The sequence below is a fragment of the Mustela nivalis genome, assembly GCF_964662115.1.
Source record: "Mustela nivalis genome assembly, chromosome: 19".
Taxonomy (NCBI): Eukaryota; Metazoa; Chordata; class Mammalia; order Carnivora; family Mustelidae; genus Mustela; species Mustela nivalis.
In genome coordinates this window covers 15556308-15579402 of record NC_139038.1, presented here as the reverse complement: position 1 = coordinate 15579402, position 23095 = coordinate 15556308, and the positions used below count along the sequence as shown (strand labels likewise).

The window sequence follows — 23095 nt, the reverse complement described above, 5'->3', positions numbered from 1 at the left end:
AGTCGTCCTTGAGAAGGGAGGTGGTGCTGAGCGGAGAGGAGGAGCCTCCCCAAGGCACTGAAGACCTGGCGTTCAAGGCTGAGAGGTGGAAGCTGCCGAAAGTGGAGAAAGTGGGAGTGGGATGGGCTTGACGTAGACCACTATGGGCACAGGGAAACCACACATTTCCTAATCCAGCCAGGAGGTAAGGGTGGAGCTCATGAGGAGACAGGTTTGGGAGCTCAGGATGGGCATTTCAGTACACTGCCTCATGCCCTTCATCCTGCCCCAGGTGACCTTGGTTTTCCTCCGGGCAGGCAGGAACACCCACCTTGGAACAGGATGGTAAATGTTTGAGCTTAAATTTCTCCCCCTCAGGGAAAGTTCCCCAAGGGTGACAAGGCTGAGGATGGCTTCCATGGAGTCTCCCCAGTGAATGCTTTCCCCCCCCAGAATAACTACGGTAAGTTCTCCCTCCACGTTGCTGTCAGCACTCAAATTGGTTGGTGGGATCACTCTGCCTGAAGGATGAGGCGAGAGAAACACCACCAGGGAAGCATTTGATACCTATGGGGCAGGGGAGTGGGGGATGGTGCTGCCCAGCCTGGGACTGACCCACCTGCTGTGCTGCAGGACTCTATGACCTCATGGGCAACGTGTGGGAGTGGACAGCATCTCCATACCAGGCTGCTGAGCAGGACATGCGTGTCCTTCGGGGGGCCTCCTGGATCGACACAGCTGATGGTTCTGCCAATCACCGGGCCCGGGTCACCACCAGGTGAGGAGCTTGGTAGCTGGGGTCTGAGGGTCTGGGTCCTGTTCTCCCAGAGCACAGGCAGCCCCAGAGCTGGTGCTGCTGCTGCTTCCACCCCTCGGTCTGCACCCCAAATTGTGGGTAGAGGAAAGAGAATAAGCAGCATTTGCCATGAGAAGCAGAAGAACCTAGGTCAACTTGCACCTTTTCTTGCCATGTCTCAGCAACCAGAGAGACTTTGTGTCTCGCATCATAAGGGTTTCTCCTCTCGTCCTCATAACTCGGTGGCAGAGGCAGGGGAGGGGAATGGCCACATCAGTACTAGGTCATGGCCCGTGGTCATGGAAATGCTCACCCTTCAAAGTGGAAAGCACATGAAAAATCATTTTCTATAACCATTTTACTTCACAGTCAAAATAGGTTCACAGAGGTGCTGGGAGCTGCTCGTGTCACACAGATGGGTAGTGTTGGTGCCTGAGTGGTAGAGTCCCAGGCTCCCGAGTCCCCTGCTGGGACTCTCTGCTTTGTTCATCTGTAGGGTTATTTGGATGATCTCCCTCTGACTCCTCCCATTCCTGGGTTCCATAAGGACCAGAAAGAGACCACAGTTTCCGTGGCCTTGGGAAGTCAGGTTTGCAGCTGGTTCTTTTGGTACAGTGAGGGCCCCGGCTTTCCCTCCCTCCTCTTCTACAGTAAAGTAGTAGAGAAAGTACTGCCTGGGAACCAGGAAGCTGGTTTGCCACTGAATCTCTTGTGCCCGTGAAGCATTGGTTGGCCTTGGCCAAGACATTTGAATCTTCCTGGTATCTGATTCTGGGTCTGTAAAGTGGTGAACAAACCTGCCTGCCGGAAGGTTGAGAAACGGCAAATGCAGGAATATATGTGAAAGTCCTTTGAAAAGTATGAAGTACTCATTGGCACATGATATTCTCGCTTCTTACTGACAGGTTTGTCTTGGCTGAGTTATTCTGAACTGTGAGCAGCCGAAGCTACTAGTCATTGCCTTTCTTGCCTTCCAGAGCAGACACTCAGGACTACGCACTCCCACTTCCTCCACCATATCCCAGATCCCTTCTTACCCTTTTCCCCAGGAGTGCGCTCAAACCAGCCTTCTTTCTAGTCCCTGCCCTCAGTCCTTAGGCACCCTGGACCACAGCAGGCCCTAGGAGGTGGAGCAGGAAAGTTGGGTAAGGCTCCAGGCCCCTTTCTCAACGAATGTCCATTCTCTTTCTCTTCTCTGGTGGCAGGATGGGCAACACTCCAGATTCAGCCTCAGACAACCTAGGCTTCCGCTGTGCTTCCAGTGCAGGCCGCCTGCCTGGGGAGTTGTGAACAGCCACGCAGAGCCGAGAAAAGCCCGGTGGTACCCGTGTCACTCCCACACAGCCAAACTCCAGGCTCTTCAGCTTTAGCCTCAAGAAGGAGTTCCCTCCCCTTACCCCATCCCTCTGTGGCAGGCATCTCTCGTCAGGCCAGGAGAGGACTCTGACCTCAGAGGAGGGGTCCCGCTATCTCTTGAAGAAGGGGCCTGACTCAGGGATAGTGGCCCGGGAGCTGGCCATTTCTCATAGAGGTCAGATATTAACCATATAGGGCCAGCCCTTAAACATCTGGGGCAGAATGCTCTGAAAGGCCCGTCGTTAGAAATTTTTAAATTTGTTCCCTCTCCCTTTCTCAGTGCCTGATGCAGGGATCCCACATTGTTTTCCGAAAACAGAATTTCCCCATTTTTCTTTGTTTTCCCAGCGAACTGCTGTAGAAGGAAAATCATCCTTCATTAGCCTCATTTGGGGTGTTTCATGTGCCTTTGAGGGAACCTGATTTCCGCTGTTGGTCTGTAGAAGGCGGTAGCTGGGTTCTTTAAAGCACAGTATGAGTCTTAAAAAGGTCTAGGAGAACTGAATTATGGACTAGACAAAACTACATTGTGGGAGTCACAAAGTAAGTAACACTCCAGAGAAACAAATACCAGAACCTTCCTTTTCTATTATTAATTATATGAGGGCTTCCATATGCCTCTAAACACATGTCCCTGGAAAGGAACCTGCTCCCATGGTGTCAGTGGGTGTTGCGGGGTCAGTAAAATTTCCATGATTGTGTATCTCAGACTGTCCTCTCTTTTACCCTCCTCCTGGAACCCTAAGGGAAGTACCTGTGAGTGTCAGGAACTCTGGGTCTCGGGGAAGGACCTGAGATGGTGGCACAGCTGGGAAGGAGAGAAGCAGGAAGGCTCTCAAACCCAAATGCTAGTTGCCCCTCCCCGGGACCTGGCCCTGACCACACTTACAACGTGTGATGGGAGCAACATGCTCTTCCTGTGCAGAGCCTCTGAGAGGGGATGGTGGCCCTAGTGCCAGGGGTCCTGGCCAGGGCCAAGTGCCCCCTGTGGATAGAGGCCTGGGCATGGTCTTACTCCTCAACTTACGTTTCTGGGCTTCCCCCCCTTGCCTGTCGCCCACCCTACCTACCCCGCCTGCCAGCCCCTCAGTAGTCTTCCTCAGCCAGGGAAAGGAGCACAGCCTTGGGTGTGTTCTCGAAGAGGGCAGCCCGGTTCTGCTGCTGTCCCTTCTTCACCCAGTGGCCATACATTCGGAAAGCATAGGCGTCGATGAGTCGGCGCAGAGGCCGGAGGGCATAGGGGTCACGGATGACGATCTCCCGGGTCACAGGCTTCACCCGGCGGTACTGGTAATAGATCCGCACTGAAGCCAGTACTGTCAGAGCGATCACCTGTGGAGAGCCAGAAGTGAGAAGCTGGCCCCAGCCCCTGCCGGCCTGTCTCCTTCCCCTCCGAAGCAGAGAGTCCCTGAGCTCGTTTGCCATGAAGCCTTGTGTTCCTACTGCTGGGCGCTTCCCCGTGTTCTCCCTACATCCCAACCCCTGCGGCATCTGCAGAGATGTAGGCTGTAGGAGCCACATGGAGCCTTCTCTGAATTCAGAAGTTGAACTGGAACCATCGCGGGGATGGGTGGAGAGCTCTGGAAGCCCTGTGGGTGAAACGAGTCCCTGGGGGAAGGAAGGGGACTTGGAGGCTTGGGCTTGAGGGTCCTGCCCCGGGGCCCTGGGTGGGAGGAGCTTCAGTACCTTGAACTTGCCCCGGGGGCTGAAGTGGCGCACTTCTTCTACCACATACTGCTGGAAGAAGGGATGCGCTAAGGCCTCTTCTGCTGAACAGCGGTCCTGGGGGTTCACCACCAAGAAGCGGGAAACCTGAGAGAACAAGGAAGGGAGCTGAAGACACCAAGGCAGGGTCCCCGCTACACTTGACGAGACAGAGGGTCTTCCCAGCAGGGTCCTCCATTCTGCAGCACCATATGCCCCCCACTCCAGCAGGCCTGGCCTCACCAAGTCCTTCACAGTGTCTGAATAGTCATCCCATTCAGGCGAGCCGAACTGGTAGTTGCCACTCATGATCATCCTCAGCATCAGCATCTGTTTCCGGTGCCAGAAGGGCGGGGAGCCCGCCAGCAAGGTGTACATGATGACCCCGGTGCTCCACCTGGCACCAGGGAGACAGGAAGGCAGGAGGGCTGGCTGTGGCTCCTGCCATTTCCTCCCTCCGTAACCAGGTGCTCTGGGCCATGGGGACTCCCCTGTCACTGTGGGTCGCTGTCTTCCCCAGTGTACTCACATGTCCACCTCCTTCCCGTAGCCTGGGTGGTCATCGTTCATGGAGCATTCGATGATCTCAGGGGCCAGGTAACTGGGGGTCCCACAGACCTCTGCAGGAATAGTTTCCATCGGGATAGGTCAGCAGGGGGCACTTGGAAGGGGAAGGTCCAAAGAAAACAATGGTGACTTGGTGATAAAAGTGACCGGGTGCTTGGGCTGGGATTCTTCTAACACTGACCAACTGCAGGACCAAGGGCAGGGACTAGGTGCTGGCTCCTAGGACCACCTGCCTGGGCCTGTGGTTTCATGGCCTAGAACACCAGCAGTGGGAACCTGGCCCAACCCTGGGATGAGGCTTACCCGAAAAGACACCTAACCTGAGACAGTAACATTTTTATTCCCGGGGAAGGGGGGAGGACTTGGAGGAGAAATGCAGGCATTTTCTGTTCCTGGAAGTGTGGATGAGAGAGCCTGAGCCTCTGACATAGGTCAAGGCCATGTTACCAGACCTCGCAGCTTCTCTCCTGGCTCCAGCTGGCAGGAAAAACCAAAGTCGGTGAGCTTGATGTTCATGTCATCATCCAGAAGGATGTTCTCAGGCTTCAGATCCCGATGCACAATGTTGAGTTTGTGCAAGTTGCGGATAACCTCCAGCAGGGCTCTCATGATCTTCCTGGGGTGGGACAGGCACGTGTTACTCTTCGCTCCTCCTCTGCAGGGCCAGGTCTCCCAGGAGGGAGACGAAAGCCCATGTACCTGCCGGACTGCCAGTGAGGGAGGGCTCCGGACAGGCTGCGGAAGCCTGCAGCACACCCCCAGCCCAGACAAACGCATGCTGTGCCCCCTCCAAGCCCTTGGTGGTGGGACCACTTGTGCTCGGGGGCAGGGGGTGGTGGTGGGGGCAGGTGGATCCTTACCTAGTTTCCTTCTCACTCAGAGTGACCTTCTCCGTGAGGTAATCGAAGAGCTCCCCTCTCTTCATCCTGTGGGGACAGAGTGTTTGTGGCTGGATTGGTTCCAAGTCCACCCCTCCTTATCCTGCTCCCAGGGACCTATTTCCTACCCTCACATCTCCAGAGACCGGGTGGGCCACAATAAAGGACCAAGGGCTGCAGGGAAAAGCTGGGGACGTGAGTAGAGCCGTTGTCTAGAAGATTAAGAGAGTGGGGGGGCTGAAGGGGTAGGATGGCAGCAGTGTCGGGTCCCCCATGTGTGGAAGTCCCAGCCCAGACTGGGATCTGTCAGTGTCAAAATCAGGGCTGGGGGGTGCCTGGGGGGCTCAGTGGGTTAAGCCTCTGCCTTCAGCTCAGGCCATGATCTCAGGGTCCTGGGATCGAGCCCCACATCGGGCTCTCTGCCCAGCAGCCTGCTTCCTGCGCTCTCTCTCTCTCTGTGCCTACTTGTGATCTCTGTCTGTCAAATAAATAAATAAAATCTTTAAAAAAAAATCAGGGCTGGGAGGTGAAAGAGGGACCCCGAGCCACTGGTCCAAGGCCCCAGATGCAGAGCAGAAGGACAGGAGTATCCTGATCTTTCCCAGGAACGAATGGTAGAAGCCATAGTGCAAGTGCTGAGGGAGCGAAGTCTGCTTATTTTGGGATTAAGAATTATGGTTCAGTCTTCTCACTTCTTGGGATGACGTGGAAAGAGGTCGCTGCTAGAACAATCTAGTTACACTCTGGAGGGCAACCCAGGACAGCATTAAAAATAGCTTCCCCAAGCGACTTCTTCAAAGGTTAGGGATATTTGAGCTGCCTCAAGGGCTCTAAAGGACCATGTCACTGAGCAGAGTTGGGACAGCTGCAGCCAGTTAAGTCTTGGGGATCCTGGGAAAGTCTCCCCTGGTTAAATAGGAAAGATGCGTCCTGCCCCCTCCCAGCCACCCGTCTGGGGAAATCGGTTTGATTCCTAAGGCACAAGGGATTTGGCCCATGGCACAGAGGCAAGAAAACCCTTGAGCTTAGCTGGTGGAGGTGGAAGGGGGCCCCTTTGAGGAGATAACCTAGAATTCACAGCGGTGAAACTTACTTGCATGATACCTGTACTGTGTTCCTAAAAAGCAATGTGTGAATCCAGTTTTTATCATTCTAATTCCATTTTAAAGACACTAGGAGAATTCACTGTTAGCAGCTGCAGAAAGATTTACCAGTAAAACTGGGTACTGTGCAGGGTGCAATGGGCTGTGGCTTCCTGGAGGTGGCAGTTGAATAGTACACACCAGCCAAGTTACACTGTGTCTCCGAGCACAATAACCCTGCTCATACTACAGTACGGCTACAGTATGAAACATTCTAACAAGACAAAATCTACTTGAGTAATTTCCTCAGGTAAACCCAGTCCCTAAATTAGCCATTATGTGTGGAGAAATCAAGACGCCCCCACAGGAATGATGCACACAGGGAGATTCACATTCTTCAGTGAGGACTCAGGAGTGGGGGAACAGGGAGCTGGAGGGCTCCCTTCCCTGGGACACTTTTCTAATAATGATAGTAGGTCTGAAGGCATTGTTCACAGAGCACTTTGTGTGGTTGGAATTTAATGCTGAGAGCCTGGGAGAGAGAGTGGTTGGTGTCATTTTTCCTTTCTTGAGAAAACAGAGGCTCTCAGAGCTAACACGGACAGGAGCTCATCTTGTGAGCCCTAGTGGTGCAGAAGCAGGGGGATAGTGACATTGATGATGACAACAAAGATGTCATTCTTTCAGCCACACCCCAAATATAACCTTTACCACCTGCTTTCCTGGGCCTCTTGCACCAATACTGAGGGTCTCCTCCTTCCCACTCTTGCCTCCTCACAGTCAGATGGATGCTTTTCAAAAGTAAATCAGATCCCATCACCTTCCTGCTCGCATCCCTCCAAAATCCTGACTCTGGCTAACATGCCTGCAAAATCTGGTGTTCAGTCCAGACCAACCTCACATCCTGCCAACACCACAGGCTTGCTCCCTGCCCCCACCCCGGCTTCCCGGAACATGCAAAGCCCACCCAGCAGGGCCCTTGCTTTGGCTCTTCCTTCTGCCCTTCTGCGGAGCCTTCTCCAGGTCTTGACTCTGATCCCTCCCTCACTTCGACTGTGTCTCTATTTAGGTCACCTTCTGGAGAGCGTTCCCTGGCCGGTCGTTCCATCTAAAGAAACCCCACCTCTCTCTAAGCCCTGTTCTGGCTCATGTGTCTATACATGTACGTAACTGTGCGTGTGTTGTGGCTGACTTTATTGCTTTCTCTTCACTCTCTGAAAATCCTTCCACGAAGTCAGGAACCTTATATGTCTTGCTCATTGCTGTAGCCTCTGTGTCTAAAGTGAGGGTTGAAGGACCGCTTGTAGAAGGACCGTTGTAGTAAATAATTCATAGCATTTACATCCTGCCATTTGCTGTGCTATTATTACTTCTGCAATACCCGTGAGAAAACAGACACTGAAAGAAATCATTGGCTTCTACATGGTGGACACAGGACTCGAGACCTGGCAGCCTGACCCCCAGGGCTGATCTCCCTAACGCACTGGAGATCGTATTTGGCCTCCACAGTGTCGGGAGCTGACTGTTGGGCTCCAGGAAGCACTGGATAGGGGACCACTACAGGAGGTTCTCCGACAGGCCCCAGGGTGTGGCTGGCTCCGGGGCTGGGTACTTACAGATCAAACACCAAGAAGAAGAAAGTGTTGGTCTCATAAGTGTCCTTCAGCTGTACTGAAATGGAAATGACTAACTCGTGTCAGGTAGCAGAGGAGCCTGGGCAGAGCGGCAGCAGGGGTAGAGGAGCAACAGGTTTAAAGCTGCTTGGACCGACCTCAGAAGCTGGAAGGGGCATCAGAATGCTGTTCGAAGGAGGACCGCTAAGGGAGGGACCCGCCCAGGGACCTCGCGTTCCCATTCCCAACCTGCAACTAGCCCCAGCCCTGCTTGCAACCCCTTCCGTCTGGCTGGAAGAGGAGGCTTAGAACTGAATCTCCGCAGCAGAGAGCATGGAACTGGGAGTCTCACGCCTCAGGGCACCGGGCTGGCGGGGTTTCAGGGGCAGGAGACGGGCCGGTGGGACCGCGATCCTGGACTTGGGTTAGTAGAGCAGAGTCATGGTGGAGCACCGTGCTGGGGCCTAGGGCCACCACTCACCGATGTTGGGGAGCCCTGAGACCTTGTGCAGGATGTCCACCTCCTTCAGTGTGGCCTCCCGCAGCTCCTGCACCTCCTTAGGGCTGAAGCTGCCTCCGCCAGTGATGTCAATGATCTTCACAGCGTACTCCTGGCACGTGGGCTTGTGGATACAGCGCCTGACGACGCTGCTCACTCCTCTGGGGGTGCGGAGGACAAGTGGTTCCAGGGCCCCCTCACCCCAGGGAGAATCCCAAGTCTAAGCCACCAAAGAAAGGTCCTTTCTTGCCCACAACCTCCCTGTGAGCTTGGGGGGAGGGTAGGATGAAGAAGGTAGTTGGAGGGTGATTTGTCTGGAGCTGCTTCGTAATAAGCCTGGTCTTGGGACCCTCGACTCCTAGTTCAGTGCTTTTTCTCAGCACCGAAGGCCATAATCTTCCCTCTGACCCCTGATCTCCGACACTGGCACAAAACTGGGTTTGGATGTGCTTGTCGACAGCACCGGGACAGCTCTGCTGGGAGAGGTCTCTTACCTGGATGCTTCTGTACCCTTCTCATCGGTCCTGGTTCAGGAGGGCAGGACCCAAACTAAGGGTTTCTTCAAGGGGATAATGCTTTGGGGATGGAAAAGGGGCCATGGAACTGGCTGGAGCCTAAGACAGCACTTCCTGGGGAAGGTCTGGGCCTTACCTGCCCAGGATCTCCTTGGGCTCATAGTTCTCATAGAAGCCCTGTGCTGAGTACGAGTCCGGCAGTGCCTCGTCCCGGGTCATGCTCAGCAACTCGGGGTGATTCTCAGGGGCTCTGAGGGAGAAATAGAAAGACGCTGTCAACTGAATTCTACCCTTGAAACTAATATTACACCAGGTGTTAACGAAATTGAATTTAAATTAAAAATTAAAAAAAAAAAAAAAAAGAAGCAGCAGCAGCTGTTAGTCCTCTTGATCTAGGTGGTGTGCCCTTTGAGGGCCAGGCCCTTTCTCACCCGTCTGTATCACCTGGCACAGAGCAGCCCTATTGTGAATGCTCCAAACACCTGCACCTTCCCACTGGCTGTAAATTTCTGTGAACCCCAGGCAAGCACGTGGCTCCTGGAATGTTCTGGCTGTAAGCTGCTGTTCTGACAGCATGTGGTCGGCCAGGCCTAAGCCCAGGCTGGAGGCAGGAGGTTGGGCCATCAGCCCTCAAGGTCAGCTCTCACAAGGCTGTCACACCCTTGAATCCAGAAAGAACTCCCGAGAAACCTTCAGGGGACAAATTAAAGGGCTGTCTCCTCTCTTTGAGGAGATGAGGGTGGTCCTGCTTTTCCTCTGCTTGTTCTCTGCACTTCTGAGAGATGAGAAGCTTCATGATTTCCCTTCTTGACATGGCAGTCCTATAGCCTTTCCCTGCCACCTGCAGTCATAACTGTCCTCTCCTGGAAACTCCCCTCCTTCGAGGACACACTTCCTGTGCTTCCCACTGTTCCTTACTCTTTCTGCCCTTATCCAGGACTTTCCTAACCTTCTCTCCTCCCTCTTGTCCTCTCCTTCCACCCTCCCTGCCTGCCTGCCTGCTCTGCTGTCCCTCGCTCCATGTCTCTCTCTTTCTCTTTCTTCCTCTTCTTTCTTCCATACTCCTCGAGAAGCCCTCTGCCTGGTGCTCAGAGGGATGCAGAGCTTCATGGTCCCAAGCTCTGGTGTCACTCATCAGTGGGTGGCGTCACCTCCTCCATTCGACTGATCTTATCTGGGATGCCCTAGCCATTCCTCCCCACCTGTGCCCAGTGCTGCTCCCTGAATGTGAGTCAATGGTTGGAGGTATCCCTTTGGCTCAGGGTCCTGATGGCAGAGTGGACCTGTCCTCAGAATGCCCCATGTCCTACCAAAACATTGGCCAGTGAGCCCTGTGGCAGGTACTGCCTTTCGGGGCACTACCAAGCCAGGATATGCAGGCCGGACACAGAGCTGCTGAGCTAGCTGGCTTTGCCGCAGGAATATGGAGGCCACCAACCCACGAGGCCACCTAGTACTCCTACCTTCGATAGAGGATTTGAGGGATGGAGAGGGGGCAGACAGAAAATGGGGACAAGTTCACACTCCATAGGGCCAAACCAGCCTCTAGTCTCACTTCTACTGCCCTCTCTGGGCTCAGGAAGGCCTGGTCTATACAAGGGGCCAATTTTCTGACCAGCCAAGTGGGGCTAGCTGTTCCAGGATGCCTGGTGTCCCCACTGCTGGGTGCCTGGTTACCAGAAGAAGAATTAGAATAACAACAGTCTCCTTTGCCAAGAGCAGGTGCCCGGGCTGCTGCAGGCTCCCAGTCAGCAACCCCAGCTGAGCACAGAAATGTCTGTTCCTGTAAAAACAAGCCTATTTCCTGCAAGTCCTTTTAAGCTCCCAAGATGGGCATCTGTGCCCCCACCTGCCACGACTGGGTAGCACACCGTCTCTCCCTTTCCCCAGCCCTCCACAGGCAGAGGGTGTATCTATCTGGACCATCACCCCACCCCCAGCCCCGGAAGCCATCCAGGCTGGGGTCTCCATTCCCTGGCATGAGGAGCTTCACAGACTTCTGGCTGCACTCACCTCTCCTGGGGTGAGGCAGGAGGGCCAGCCCCTTGCTCTAGGCCTAACTTGGGCCATCTTTGGGCCTCTGTCCATGGCCTCCATCCATACCCCCCACACCTTTCCCAAGACTTCTTTGGGAAGGGTCCCCAGATGGGAGTAGGTTACCTGATTTTTTTTGGAACAAAACATCCCTCCCCCAAGCTCAGAGAGTCTGAAAATACAGGGAACCTGCTCTCTGTAGGCAAATACCCTGAGGGGGGCTTCAAGAGTCGGTGGTGTCGCTCTGCATCCATCTGCCCTCAGAAGAGAAAAGTGGGTCTAACAGCTCTTGGGGTTTCTGTCTTCTCTGCCGCAGAGCCTCTCCCTCTCTCTGCCTGTCGCCTGGCTTTTGTCCATCACCCGCCCAGCTACTCACTGTTAGGTCCTCGCAGGCCCCGGAGTGAATGTGACAGGAATCCTGAAGTTCTCAGAGCCCCTTGGGGAGTGGGGACAGTTGAGCGCTGAAGCAGCTCCCCCGCAGACGCTCGTGGCCACAGTAAGATATCTTGCTGCTCCTCCTTCGGCTTTTGGGCTTTGCCACTTGGTGACGGAAGGCTGACGTACCAGAAATAAATCACAACTGCAAACCTGGGATGCAGGCCAAGGCCCAGAGTCTCCCCAGGAGGTGACCTCTGCTGGAGGGTGAGGGAAGCTCGGGCGGCCTGGGACCAGTCAGGACGGCAGAGGTGACCTGTCTCCCCTTCGGAGCTCCCTCGGCCTCCGGACGGACCCTGAGTAGACAAAGCCAGCCTTGGTGGGAATGCAGTCACTTCTCTGGGAACCATTTCTGTGTATGTTGAGAGCAGGGCCCTGGAGAAACCCAAGCACTGGCAGACCCATAGAGCAGCCCTGGCTGCCATGGGGACCCAGACATTGGGGCCCACGGAGGAACGGTTAGTGTGGCTGACTTGCAAAATGCAGACCTTAAAGGTTAGGGAACATCCCCTTTAGGAATTGATCTCTGACCTACCTCCATGATTTCATCCTTAACCCATTTGGTTTTCAGCCAGGAAAAGCATATGGGCTCTGACAGTGTGCGCCCTTGGGCTCTTCGGGTGAGGGTCCTCATCAGTATGATTAAGAGGTTGACAGAATTGGAAATAATGTATGGAAGGTGCTGGCACACAGTAGACACTTACTTATTGCTCTCCCGTTCTAAGCTACTCTTTTTTTTTTTTTTTTAAGATTTCATTTGTCAGAGAGAGAGAGAAGGCACAAGCAGGGGGAGCAGCAGGCAGAAAGAGGAGCAGGTTCCCTGCTGAGCAAGGAGCCCGATGTGGGACTCGATACAGGACCCTGAGATCATGACCTGAGCTGAAGGCAGACGCTTAACCGACTGAGCCGCCCAGATGTCCCTAAAACTACCTTTTTCCAAATCCCTAATTTGAATAGAACAAATGAAGGGAGGGGTAATGCAGTGCCCCACACAGAGGCGGAGCCCACAAGCACACCTGGTTAGCATTTCACAAAGCACTTGCACCCCAAAACTCTGGTGTTAAGCCCATGGTAAAGAGAATGTGACTTGCTCAAGGCCACTAAATACGTAAGAGGTTCTAGACTGATCTCAGCTGTGGCCCCAAGTGCTCTTTCCGTTATTCATGTTGACCATCTGTTTCTTCCCCTGGGGGAGATACTTGCTGGACTGCTAGAGAGGCAGGAGCAGAAGTGACTTGGGGTCTGTGCATAAAGGCTTCTGCTTGCTGAGACGCAGCATCTGGCTCAAGATGAAGACACTTCACTTATGGTCACTAAGTTCCCTGATCCCTTCTGTTGTCTGGATGCTAAACTACAGACTTGATTTCTGCTTTATACTTTCAGTGTTTAACAAAATCCCTTTTAACCTCAGGGCAAAAGGCCAATGTATCTAGTGGATTATTCCTGTCTCTTTGTAGCCATGGCTTCTACCAGAGAGAGGCCAGGCCAGCCAGACTCTTGCATTTATTGATGTCAGCGGTTCATTTTCCTTTTAATTTTTTAATTTTACTTAAATTATCACATATTAATTTCACGGGTAGAATTCAGTGATTATTAGTTGCAAACAATGCCCAGTGCTCATTACTCCAAGTGCCCTCTTTAATGCCCATCACCCAGTTACCCCATCCCCCCCACCCCCGTCCACCTCCTCTCCAGCAACCCTCTATTTGTTCCTCATAGCTAAGGGTCTCTTATGGTTTGTCTCGTTTTCATCTTTTATTATTCTTTCCCTTCCCGTGTTTATGTTTTCTTTTGTTTTCTCTTGACCATTCTTTATTCTTTTTTTAAAATTTATTTTTTATTTTCAGCATAACAGTATTCATTATTTTTGCACCACACCCAGTGCTCCATGCAATCCGTGCCCTCTCCAATACCCACCACCTGGTTCCCCCAACCTCCCACCCCCCGCCCCTTCAAACCCCTCAGATTGTTTTTCAGAGTCCATAGTCTCTCATGGTTCACCTCCCCTTCCAATTTCCCTCAACTCCCTTCTCCTCTCTAACTCCCCATATCCTCCATGCTATTTGTTATGCTCCACAAATAAGCGAAACCATATGATAATTGATTCTCTCTGCTTGACTTATTTCACTCAGCATAATCTCTTCCAGTCCCATCCATGTTGCTACAAAAGTTGGGTATTCGTCCTTTCTGATGGAGGCATAATACTCCATAGTGTATATGGACCACATCTTCCTTATCCATTCGTCCGTTGAAGGGCATCTTGGTTCTTTCCACAGTTTGGCGACCGTGGCCATTGCTGCTATAAACATTGGGGTGCAGATGGCCCTTATTTTCACGACATCTGTATCTTTGGGGTAAATACCCAGTAGTGCAATGGCAGGGTCATAGGGAAGTTCTATTTTTAATTTCTTGAGGAATCTCCACACTGTTCTCCAGAGGCTGCACCAACTTGCATTCCCACCAACAGTGTAAGAGGGTTCCCCTTTCTCCACATCCTCTCCAACACATGTTGTTTCCTGTCTTGCTAATTTTGGCCATTTTAACTGGTGTAAGGTGATATCTCAATATAGTTTTAATTTGAATCTCCCTGATGGCTAGTGATGATGAACATTTTTTCGTGTTTATGTTTTCTTAAATCCCACATGTGAATGAAATCATACAGTATTTGTCTGACTTATTTTGTTCAGCATAACACCTTCTAGTTCCATCCACGCCATTGCAGATGGCAAGATTTCATTCTTCTTGACAGCTGTTTATTTATTTACTTATTTAGCATAAACTCTGCGGTCAATGTGGGGCTTGAACTCATGACCCCAAGATTGAAAGTGACATGATCTACCCATTGAGCCAGCCAGCTGCCCCATTTTCCCTTGATTCATTGATTCAACAATATACTATTAGGGTGGGGCACCTGGGTGGCTCAGTGGGTTAAAGCCTCTGCCTTCGGCTCAGGTCATGATCTGAGAGTCCTGGGATTGAGCCCCACATCAGGCCCTCTGCTCAGCCAGGAGCCTGCTTCCCCCTCTTTCTCTGCCTGCCTCTCTGCCTACTTGTGATCTCTGTCAAATAAATATAATCTTAAAAAAAAAAAAAAAAAGAATTAAAAAAAATACTATTTGGGTACCCACCATACACCATCACACACCATGGACATAAGGGGCAGTAACACTATTACAAGAACTATTAGAAGTAACACTATTAGAATTTAGAAGTTCTGAGCTTTCACAGAAATGGGCGCTGGGGGATTTGCCAGGAGTGAGTGGTCAGTGGAGATTCAGGCAAGGTGTTCTTGGCCCCTTTCAGGAACTCAGTAAGACTGGGACACTCTAGGGGCACCTGGGTGGCCCAGTTGGTCAAGCATCTGCCTTTGGGTCAGGTCATGATCCCAGGGTCCTGGTATGGAGCCCTGCACTGGGCACTCTTCTCAGCAGGGAGCCTGCTTCTACTACTCCCTCTGCCTGCCATTCCCCTGCTTGTGCTGTCCAATAAAATCTTTAAAAAATTTTTTGAGTGGGACACTCTAAGAACACAGTTGAGAACAGGAGGCAGCAACTGGAGGAAGATCTACTCACTCAACAGCGCCTTCCTCACCTTGCAGTAACACGGGTCTCTGCAACTTGAAGAAATCCAGTGGCCTCAGAAAGGTGCATCTGAAAGCAGAAGTGCAGAGCACAACACAGGCTGGAGAACTCCCAGAAGTGAATGATATTTTGAGTTGTGAAGAATGGCGCTGGGTTCCTTTTTAAAAATGATGCGCCCCAAATTGAGCCCATCTCAAGACAGCATGGAGTGGGCAGCTGCAGCTAGCTTGAGTCTTTCAGCAAAGGGAAGCTATAAGGCCTTACGTAGAAGAAAAACATTTGCAGGGGAAATGCCTGTACTGAGACTGGTTCACATCTCTGACCAATTAATTGGATATAGTTGGGGAAGTGACAGAAGTGCTGACCTGGCCACAGGAACCCACTCCTGCAATAGGTCTCCGCCCACATTTCCTTTATCGCTCACTTTAAAACAGTTTCCTACTACTGCTCAGTACCAAACCCTGGCCTTCCATCTGGAACCTTTTTAGTGAGCACTGCTGGCTAGTGAGCGACTCCTTACGGAACTACTTTCCTACAAAAGCTCCTCGGGGAGCTCAGCCAGATCATCCAGATGGATGCTAATTTAATATTAAAACTATAAAACATAGATGCTTAAAGACAAGTTGAGACACTTGGGTTCTTTTGCAAAATGCCTATGTGCAGCGTGCGTACACCATATCTAATTTATAATCTCACACTTCAAAGACACCACATTTTGAGAGAAAATCACTTTATTCTATTAATTAGTTCACAAATGAGAACATCACAAAAGGTGATTTAAGGAGGCACACAAACATCCTTGCAGCCCCAAACTCAAACCATCTCAATGAACTTCTATTCAGTAAGAACATGCTTTTTCATTTCAATTCTGAAGAAAGCTGTAATTAAAGATGGAAAGGCTTAACTGGTGATTTTATACTTTATATATTCACTGTTAATTATATATTTTTATGCTAAATTAACTTGGTCATGAGAGATGATTTTCCGTGTCTTCAATTTGAACTTCTTGATTAGGCTAATCCTGCAAACAGAAAAGGTAAGTTAGTAGAGTAATAACTGTATATTCTTGGCAAAGCAGAAGCCTTCCAAATGATAAAAAGACAGATGAAAGCCCAGGTTTATCAGATTCTTGCCTAAATGAAGGTAGGAAAATGAAAACGAGCATTTTAACAGATGGTGAATTCTTAGATCAAAAGGAGGAGATTATATAAACAAATTCACTGCCAGCACTCCAGATAGCCCAAACCTCAGAGTTCCACTGAGGGATGGAATAAACTCTTTTCTCAAATAAGGTGTGAAGAATGCCAATAACTTATCAGTCCTTATATCTAATCTTGGACATGGGTGAAAATGGAATCTAATTTTTTATTCACAGCTTTATGGCTAGATCACTCACATCCTGTAACCAGAACAAGACTTGACACACTAATCTACACCCACTTAAAGAAAAATCAGAATCACAATGTAACTGGCAAAAACTCAAGATAATGACTAGAAACCTCTGGACCAGCTCTTTGTTAGAAGAACTAGATTTTTAAAATGTAAACGAAATCTCCAACTTGTCAGTTTAATTTATGACACAGAATCCCAAAGTTATGAACTGAGCAAATGCAGGATCGAACAGGGACTGATGCATCACCTACCATTTGCAAATCTGCACTGTTTCAGCACCTCGCTGAAACCTTCACAAAGCTTAAGGTCACCCTGGTTCTGGGCGCACTCCAGAAACTGTTTCATCTCATAGTGGCAAGGGCCAAATTGCTGCTGTGGCTGCTGGTACACTGGCTGGGCTCCCTGAGGCTCCTGAAAGGCACAACATTCAGGACCATTTAGAAAGCAAATTAGATCTACGCCTGAACAAAGAACAGTATCCAATGTCTTTGAGGTCAACTGAGGAAACATAACTAGAACTCTAGAACTAGATGGAAATTAAGGTTTCCATCTAATAACATGGAAAGTGAAAAAATTTAAAGGCAAAAGCAAATGGACTTTAACAAAATTCCAGTTATAAGAAGGAAGATTCAAGAACAATGAAGCAAAATACCAGTGAGGTTCAGTGAAGTTTCATGGAGGAGAAAGTGGGACTATTACAGAAAAACTGACAGATGAGAGTATCGAATACACCAAAATACAACAGGCTACACACCAAACACATATGCTCATCAGAGAAATAAATTCACATACTTCAGAAAAAGGGGCAGTGGCAAATGTCAGAGAAGAGATCATAGTAGAGAAGAGATTTAGAGCTACTGAAGAGATTTTTAAACACTTAGTAAGATTGAAACTAAATTTAAAATAAGGGGGAAATGGCTGTTTACAGTGAAATCAAGTTGAACTGCTCTTCTATTCCTTAAAAACGAATACAATTTGTTCAGTACTTGATGATGCTGATCTAAGCCACTAACAACTGCCAAGCTTGGCTCTTAATAAACCATTTTCTGTTAAAAGCACTGTGGATTCTAAAATTACAGACAGTTCCTATACATAAGGAACTTAAAAATAACTAGGTTTTCTCATAATGACCCATGGAAAGAAAACACTGCTCAAAACCTTACCTGGTAAGTGATGTCAGGCCTTGAAGGCTCAGCACTACTTCCTCCACCAAAGCCCCCAGTGATGGCGTGACCTATCGTGTGCCCAACAGCAGAGCCCACAGCCACGCCAGCTGCAGTGGATGCCATCTGGGCCATGAGACCGGGCTGCCGGGGTGCAGCCGCAGGTGAGCCAACAGCAGATGGGGGAGCCGCTGCTGGTGGCTGAACTGCAGGCGCTGGTCTCGGTGCAGCTCTCATCTGAGGAGCCCGGCTAAGAAAGAACAGAACAGAAAGTATGAAATGCCCACCTGCTACAAGGTTTGTACTTAAAGGAATGGTAGTGTTGACCATTTAACACAGGTCTGAATTGCAGGGGTCCAATTTCAATGTGGATTTTTTCGATAAATACAGGATAGGTACGCCACTGTATGTATTTTCTCAGGATTTCTTAGTAACATTTTTCCTTTAGTTTACTCTGTTGTAAGAATACAGTATTTTAATAATAAAACATACAAAATACATGTTACCTGCTTCTGTTATTACTAAGGCTTCTGGTCATCAACAGGCTCTCACTAACATGTCCAGTACTGCTTTAAAAATCTTCACCTATGGCGGTGGCTCAAGTCATGACCCCAGGATCCTTAGATTGAGCCCCGCATGGAGTTCCTGGCTCATCAGGCTACCTGCGTCTCCCTGTCCCTGCCACTCCCCTCTGCTTGTGCTCTGTCAAATAAATAAAATCTTTAAAAAATAAAATAAAGGGATGCCTGGGTGGCTCAGTGGTTTGGGCTGCTGCCTTTGGCTCGGGTCATGATCTCAGGGTCCTGGGATCGAGCCCCGCATCGGGCTCCCTGCTCCGCAGGAAGCCTGCTTCCCTCTCTCTCTCTCTCTGCCTGCCTCTCTGCCTACTTGTGATCTCCGTCTTTCAAATAAATAAATAAAATCTTTAAAGGGACGCCTGGGTGGCTCAGTTGGTTAAGCGGCTGCCTTTGGCCCAGGTCATGATCCCAGGGTCCTGAGATCAAGTCCTGTATTGGGCTCCTTGCTCAGCAGGGAGCCTGCTTCTCTCTCTGCCTGCCTGCCTCTGCTCTCCGACAAATAAATAAAATTTTTAAAAAATAAAATAAAAATCTTCACCTATGTTATGTTTCCTCCGGCCATTTTTAGATTACTTCCTCGGGTGCTCTTGCCCCAAAAAAGGCTAGGTCAGAAGTTTATACTTCGGTTCCATCAAGGTGCATCTGGCATCACTTTAGAAAAATGTGGTTTTTGGTTCTTTGGAGAGAAACTTCTTTGCGTTATTCTTTCCCTATATTCCTAGCCTACTGTTTCACCACAATCCACCCTACTCCAGAAAACCAGTGTGCTAAAACGTCCTGAACTGGAAGACTCGGGTCGGACCTGGCTTTCCTACGCACTGATAGAGGGGCCGTGGACAAGTCACTTGCTCCGAGCCGTCGATTTCCTTATTTCTGGAAAAGATGAATAACATCTCTCCCTAAGGTTACTGGTGTTGAGGTTAAAGTGCGAGTAACCGTGTACTTTCAAAATATTTTAAGACCTAGAAAACGGGGGGCGGGGGGCAGGAGGCTCAGCTGGTTAGGTGTCCACCTTCCCCGCGGGTCATGATTCTAGGTCGCGGGATCGAGGCCCACATGGGGGGGCCCCCCCCTCCCTGCTCAGCGGGGAGCCTGTTTGTCCCTCTCCCTCTACCGCGGCCTCTGCTTGTGCCCTGACAAATAAGTAGTAAAAAAGAAGAGAAAAGAACTAGAAAACGTCCCCTACACGGGAGGCTTCAGTAACTGCGTTCCCGACCAGGCCGAGCCCCCGGAACCCACTGCTGGTGCTCAGATCTGCCAGTTTACTGAAATGCGGGTCATTCCCCCCACCCGACGGCCTTTCCGGCACACTCCTCCCCTCTTCCTCCTGACGTTTCGGCTCCCACTGGAGGACGCCAGCTCCAGGCCGCGGCCGCTCCAAGGCAAAAGGCGCTCTGGGAGCGCGCGGCGGGCCGGGCCGGAGCGGGGGTCGTGAGTCCCAAGCCCCTCCCGGAGGAGTCACTTAACTCAACGGGCTCTAGGGAGTCACGGGCGCTCGGAACCGGGAAGGGCCCCCGCCGCGAAACCCAGCCGAAGGCCGTGACAACCAACGAGCGGCGGCGGACGCTGACCCCCGCCACGCCGGCCTCCGGGCGCCCCCGGCCGCGGCGAGGCCTAGCGCGGCCTCCGTCTGCGTCACGCGCCGGCTGGGCCTCAACCCCCCACGGAGGCCTCACCTGGCCGGAGGGGCCATGCGGGAGGTGCGGCTCCGGCTTCCACGCGGCATGGTTCCTGGCGGAGCGGCCCTGCTTCCAGACGTCCGAGACTCGGCGGAGACCCCAGCGGCTTCGGCGGCGCCGCAGAACGGAAAACAGGGGGCGGGCTGGGCCTGCGCTTGCGACCAATCAGCGCGCACGCAGAGGCTCCTGCTCGCCCACGTCCGCGCGGGCCCTGAAGGTCGCTGGAAGGGCAGGACGCCACAGCGGCGCCAGGTCGCACACGGTTTGCGTCATAGGCTCCGCGCCGGACGCCGGCAGGGGACCGGAAGTGCGTGAAGTAACCGCGCGAGCGTTCTTCCCCCAGCTGAGCCTGAGTGGGCGGGGCTTGCGGTTCGCTTCCCTGGGCCCGGGGACCGTCGCCGCTTCCCTCCGGACCGGCGAGTTGTTAGTCGCGCGGACAGATCTCTGGCGCGACTGCCGCTGCCCTCGGACGCGTTAGCTCTCAGCATGAAGTTACTCGCCCGGGTCGGGTGTTCTGAGTCACCGTGTGGGCGCGCGGTAGGGACTGAACGAGGGAGCCGGAATACCTCAGGCAGGATCGACGGCGCCGAGTCGGACCGGTTTGTCTTTCTCTCATCTGGGCTGAGGCAGCAGAAGTGGAGATTAGCGGCGCCTCGCATTTATGGCTGCGCGTGTTCGGACGCTCTTAGTCTGTGTCCCGGCCTGTGCGCGTCAGCGGGGTAGGACCGTCCGCTGGTAGTCACCCGTGTTCCGAACGGCGGTCCGGCGCCCGCGAGGCCCTGCAGGTCCACACGGCAGCACGTGAGACAGGCAGGGAGCGGGACACAGACGCCCGCAGGAAGCAGGTCGTGGCGACAGGAACAGAAGCTGCGCGAGTGAGATGGAAATTGAGAGGCAGGAGGGGGCGGCGGTCTTTGAAGAGGCGGCATTGAATAGACTCCTGGAGGAGGCACCGAAAGGAAACCAGGTGTCGATCAGGGGTCGCAGCAGGCCCGGCGGAGGGAACAGCAGTTGCGAAAGCCCCAAGTGTGTGCGTTTCCGTGACTGTTGGTGCGACAGGCGGCTGCAGTAACGTTTCCGAACCGCTGCAGTAAGGGGGGAGGTTGGCTAGTGGCATTTCATGGGAAGGGCCTTGGGATGGGGTGGGATTTATGGAGGAGGAGAAGCGGAGGTGTTCCCTGCATTTCTGCGTGGATGTCAAGAGACGCCTTCCCCTTCCACCAGAGTAAGAGAGTTTAACGCATTATTTCCAGTAACAGGGAATGTGTGTGCATCCAAAAGGTAAATAACGCACAAACCTTTCACGAAGTTTTATTTTCACGGAACTCAATGAAAGCTTTAATAATGATGCGACTTTGTACTTGCCGTCGGATAATTCATAAGCGGAGAAGGAGTAAAGGAGCCAGCCTTGTATAGGACATCGGGGCCCAAGAAGAGCATAACTGTGGACAGTTCAGGCAAGCATCCAGAACAGACTTTTAAAGTCATTCCTGGCTTAAGTCATTAATTCCTACACTGAAGAGAGAATATTACATATTTGTACCAGGCTATTTTGTAATGGTATAAGATTTGAAACAACCTAGATTCCTGTCAGTAGAATACTGATTTATTTTTTTTTAAGATTTTATTTATTTATTTGACAGAGAGAGATCACAAGCAGGCAGAGAGGCAGGCAGAGAGAGAGAGAGGGAAGCAGGCTCCCTGCTGAGCAGAGAGCCCGATGCGGGACTCGATCCCAGGACCCCGAGATCATGACCCGAGCGGAAGGCAGTGGCTTAACCCACTGAGCCACCCAGGCGCCCCTAATTTTTTTTTTTTCAAAGTCACATCACATACTATGTAACTATAAAAAAGAATAAAAAAGAGCTCCAGGCAGCAGCTTTTTCTGTCCAGGCTTTAATAAAACCACCCCTGTGCACCAAATATGTCTCAAGAATTCTTTCTTGGTCATCAGCTCTGGACCCCACCTCACCAAACCTCACCTATATTCCAAAACCACATCATTTGGTACCTGAATGTGGAGCTTCTGGGTCTTTTCATCTGGACTCCGAGCTTCCACACAAACTTGGTGAGTGCTTTCTCGCCTCTTCCTTTACTTTCGTTGCAGGGGCCTGATCTGCGTACCTGAGGAATGGGAGCTAGCAGGGCGCGCCTGGAAGGACTGGTGCGAGATCAAGTCTTAGCCAATGTCCCATGTACACGATTACAGCGGAATACACTCTTATTCTGGCGAGTATTAAGCCTGCACACCACATCTGTGAATTGTGCAGGTTCCGCCTACCCCCATTCATCTTCCTTATGCGTAAGATGAACTACTTTCTTTGTGGACTTGAAACGAGTTACCGTAGCAACGGAGAAAAGAAACCACCAAGAGTTAAAATGCCGTTCTTGTTGCTTTAATTAGAAACCCTAAAAAGGCACACCCCTTGGACACTTGGTGTTACTTAACAATCATAAGGAAAAGAGGCGGCGGCGGTCAACTTGGGCGACATCGGGAAGAAATGCTGGTTCACATGCACTCTCCCCTGCGGAGCACAGCTGCCGCGGAGCCGGAGAAAACACTTCGCTCGGGGCCGCCGGGCGCCCCGCAGGGAACCGCCAGGCCGATCACTGTCCCCGGCCCGCGCGCAGGCGTTGGAGGAAAATGCTCCACTCAGTCTTCAAGAGATGTTTCCGCACCGCCGAGCCTCTTCTCCGACTCCCCACTCTGACCGTGTCGATCCTTCACGCCATTCGTACTGCGGCCCAGGGGCGAGCGGGGCCGGCCGAGACTCGCCAGCGGGAGCCGCCGCGCGGGGGGGAGGGGGGGCGAGACTGCCCGCCGCAGTCGCAGACGGCCGGCACAACCGGCGCCCGGGCGGCCAGGGTTCTGGGCCAGGGTCCGGGCGGCTGCAGCCCGCACGCACCCGCGCTCAGACCAGGCGGGTGCGCGCGCGGGGCTGCAGCTGGCGCTGGCGACGCTTGCGCTGGCCGTTCAGGAGCTTCTGCGCGACCTTGCGCTCGTGGCCGCCGGGCACCGGCCAGTTGGTGCGCAGTTCCCGCTCGCGCCGCGTCCGACCCTTGCTGCGCCCGGCCCCGCAGGCCGGGAAGTCGCGCAGGTAGTAGTAATCCAGGCAGTCGTAGAGCTCCTCCTCGGAGTTCACGGGCGGCCACCCCTCCGGTGGCTGCGGCGGGACCTGAGCCTGGGCGCTGAGGAGAACCGGGTCCATGGCGTTGCGCCCCAGGGCCGCCCGCCCGCGCGCGC

General features: G+C 52.1%; 4 protein-coding genes and 1 long non-coding RNA gene across 6 annotated transcripts in view; 2 read left to right on the top strand and 3 right to left on the bottom strand.

Annotated features, from left to right (window-relative positions):
- The window catches only part of SUMF2 (sulfatase modifying factor 2), a 10966-nt gene extending 8132 nt beyond the window's left edge, over positions 1-2834 (top strand). For both annotated transcript variants that reach the window (XM_082714427.1, XM_082714428.1), the window contains 3 exons: positions 358-442; positions 613-757; positions 1981-2834. In XM_082714427.1, coding sequence (XP_082570553.1) covers positions 358-442; positions 613-757; positions 1981-2065 — 315 coding nt within the window. In that variant the 3' untranslated portion in view covers positions 2066-2834. The remainder of the gene's footprint in view (positions 1-357; positions 443-612; positions 758-1980) is intronic.
- On the bottom strand, positions 2700-15126 carry PHKG1 (phosphorylase kinase catalytic subunit gamma 1). Its single transcript, XM_082714403.1, has 11 exons — positions 15050-15126; positions 11400-11578; positions 9126-9239; positions 8457-8635; positions 7979-8033; positions 5263-5328; positions 4855-5018; positions 4365-4455; positions 4079-4232; positions 3818-3943; positions 2700-3463 (listed from the first exon to the last, which is right to left on the bottom strand). Exons 3-11 carry the CDS (start codon positions 9206-9208, stop codon positions 3218-3220), a joined length of 1164 nt encoding a protein of 387 aa, XP_082570529.1. The 5' UTR covers positions 9209-9239; positions 11400-11578; positions 15050-15126; the 3' UTR covers positions 2700-3217.
- On the top strand, positions 13229-19983 carry LOC309854875. Its single transcript, XR_014306472.1, has 2 exons — positions 13229-18352; positions 18545-19983. It is a non-coding gene; the product is annotated as an uncharacterized lncRNA (long non-coding RNA).
- On the bottom strand, positions 15753-23095 carry CHCHD2 (coiled-coil-helix-coiled-coil-helix domain containing 2). The gene is made up of 5 exons (XM_082714470.1): positions 21652-23095; positions 19849-21452; positions 17595-17844; positions 16683-16842; positions 15753-16060 (listed from the first exon to the last, which is right to left on the bottom strand). The coding sequence occupies exons 2-5, from the start codon at positions 19896-19898 to the stop codon at positions 16050-16052; spliced, it is 471 nt and encodes a 156-aa protein (XP_082570596.1). The 5' UTR covers positions 19899-21452; positions 21652-23095; the 3' UTR covers positions 15753-16049.
- NUPR2 (nuclear protein 2, transcriptional regulator) lies at positions 22232-23060 on the bottom strand (the record flags this gene model as incomplete). Its single annotated transcript, XM_082714473.1, has 1 exon — positions 22232-23060. The coding sequence occupies one exon, from the start codon at positions 23058-23060 to the stop codon at positions 22764-22766; it is 297 nt and encodes a 98-aa protein (XP_082570599.1). The 3' UTR covers positions 22232-22763.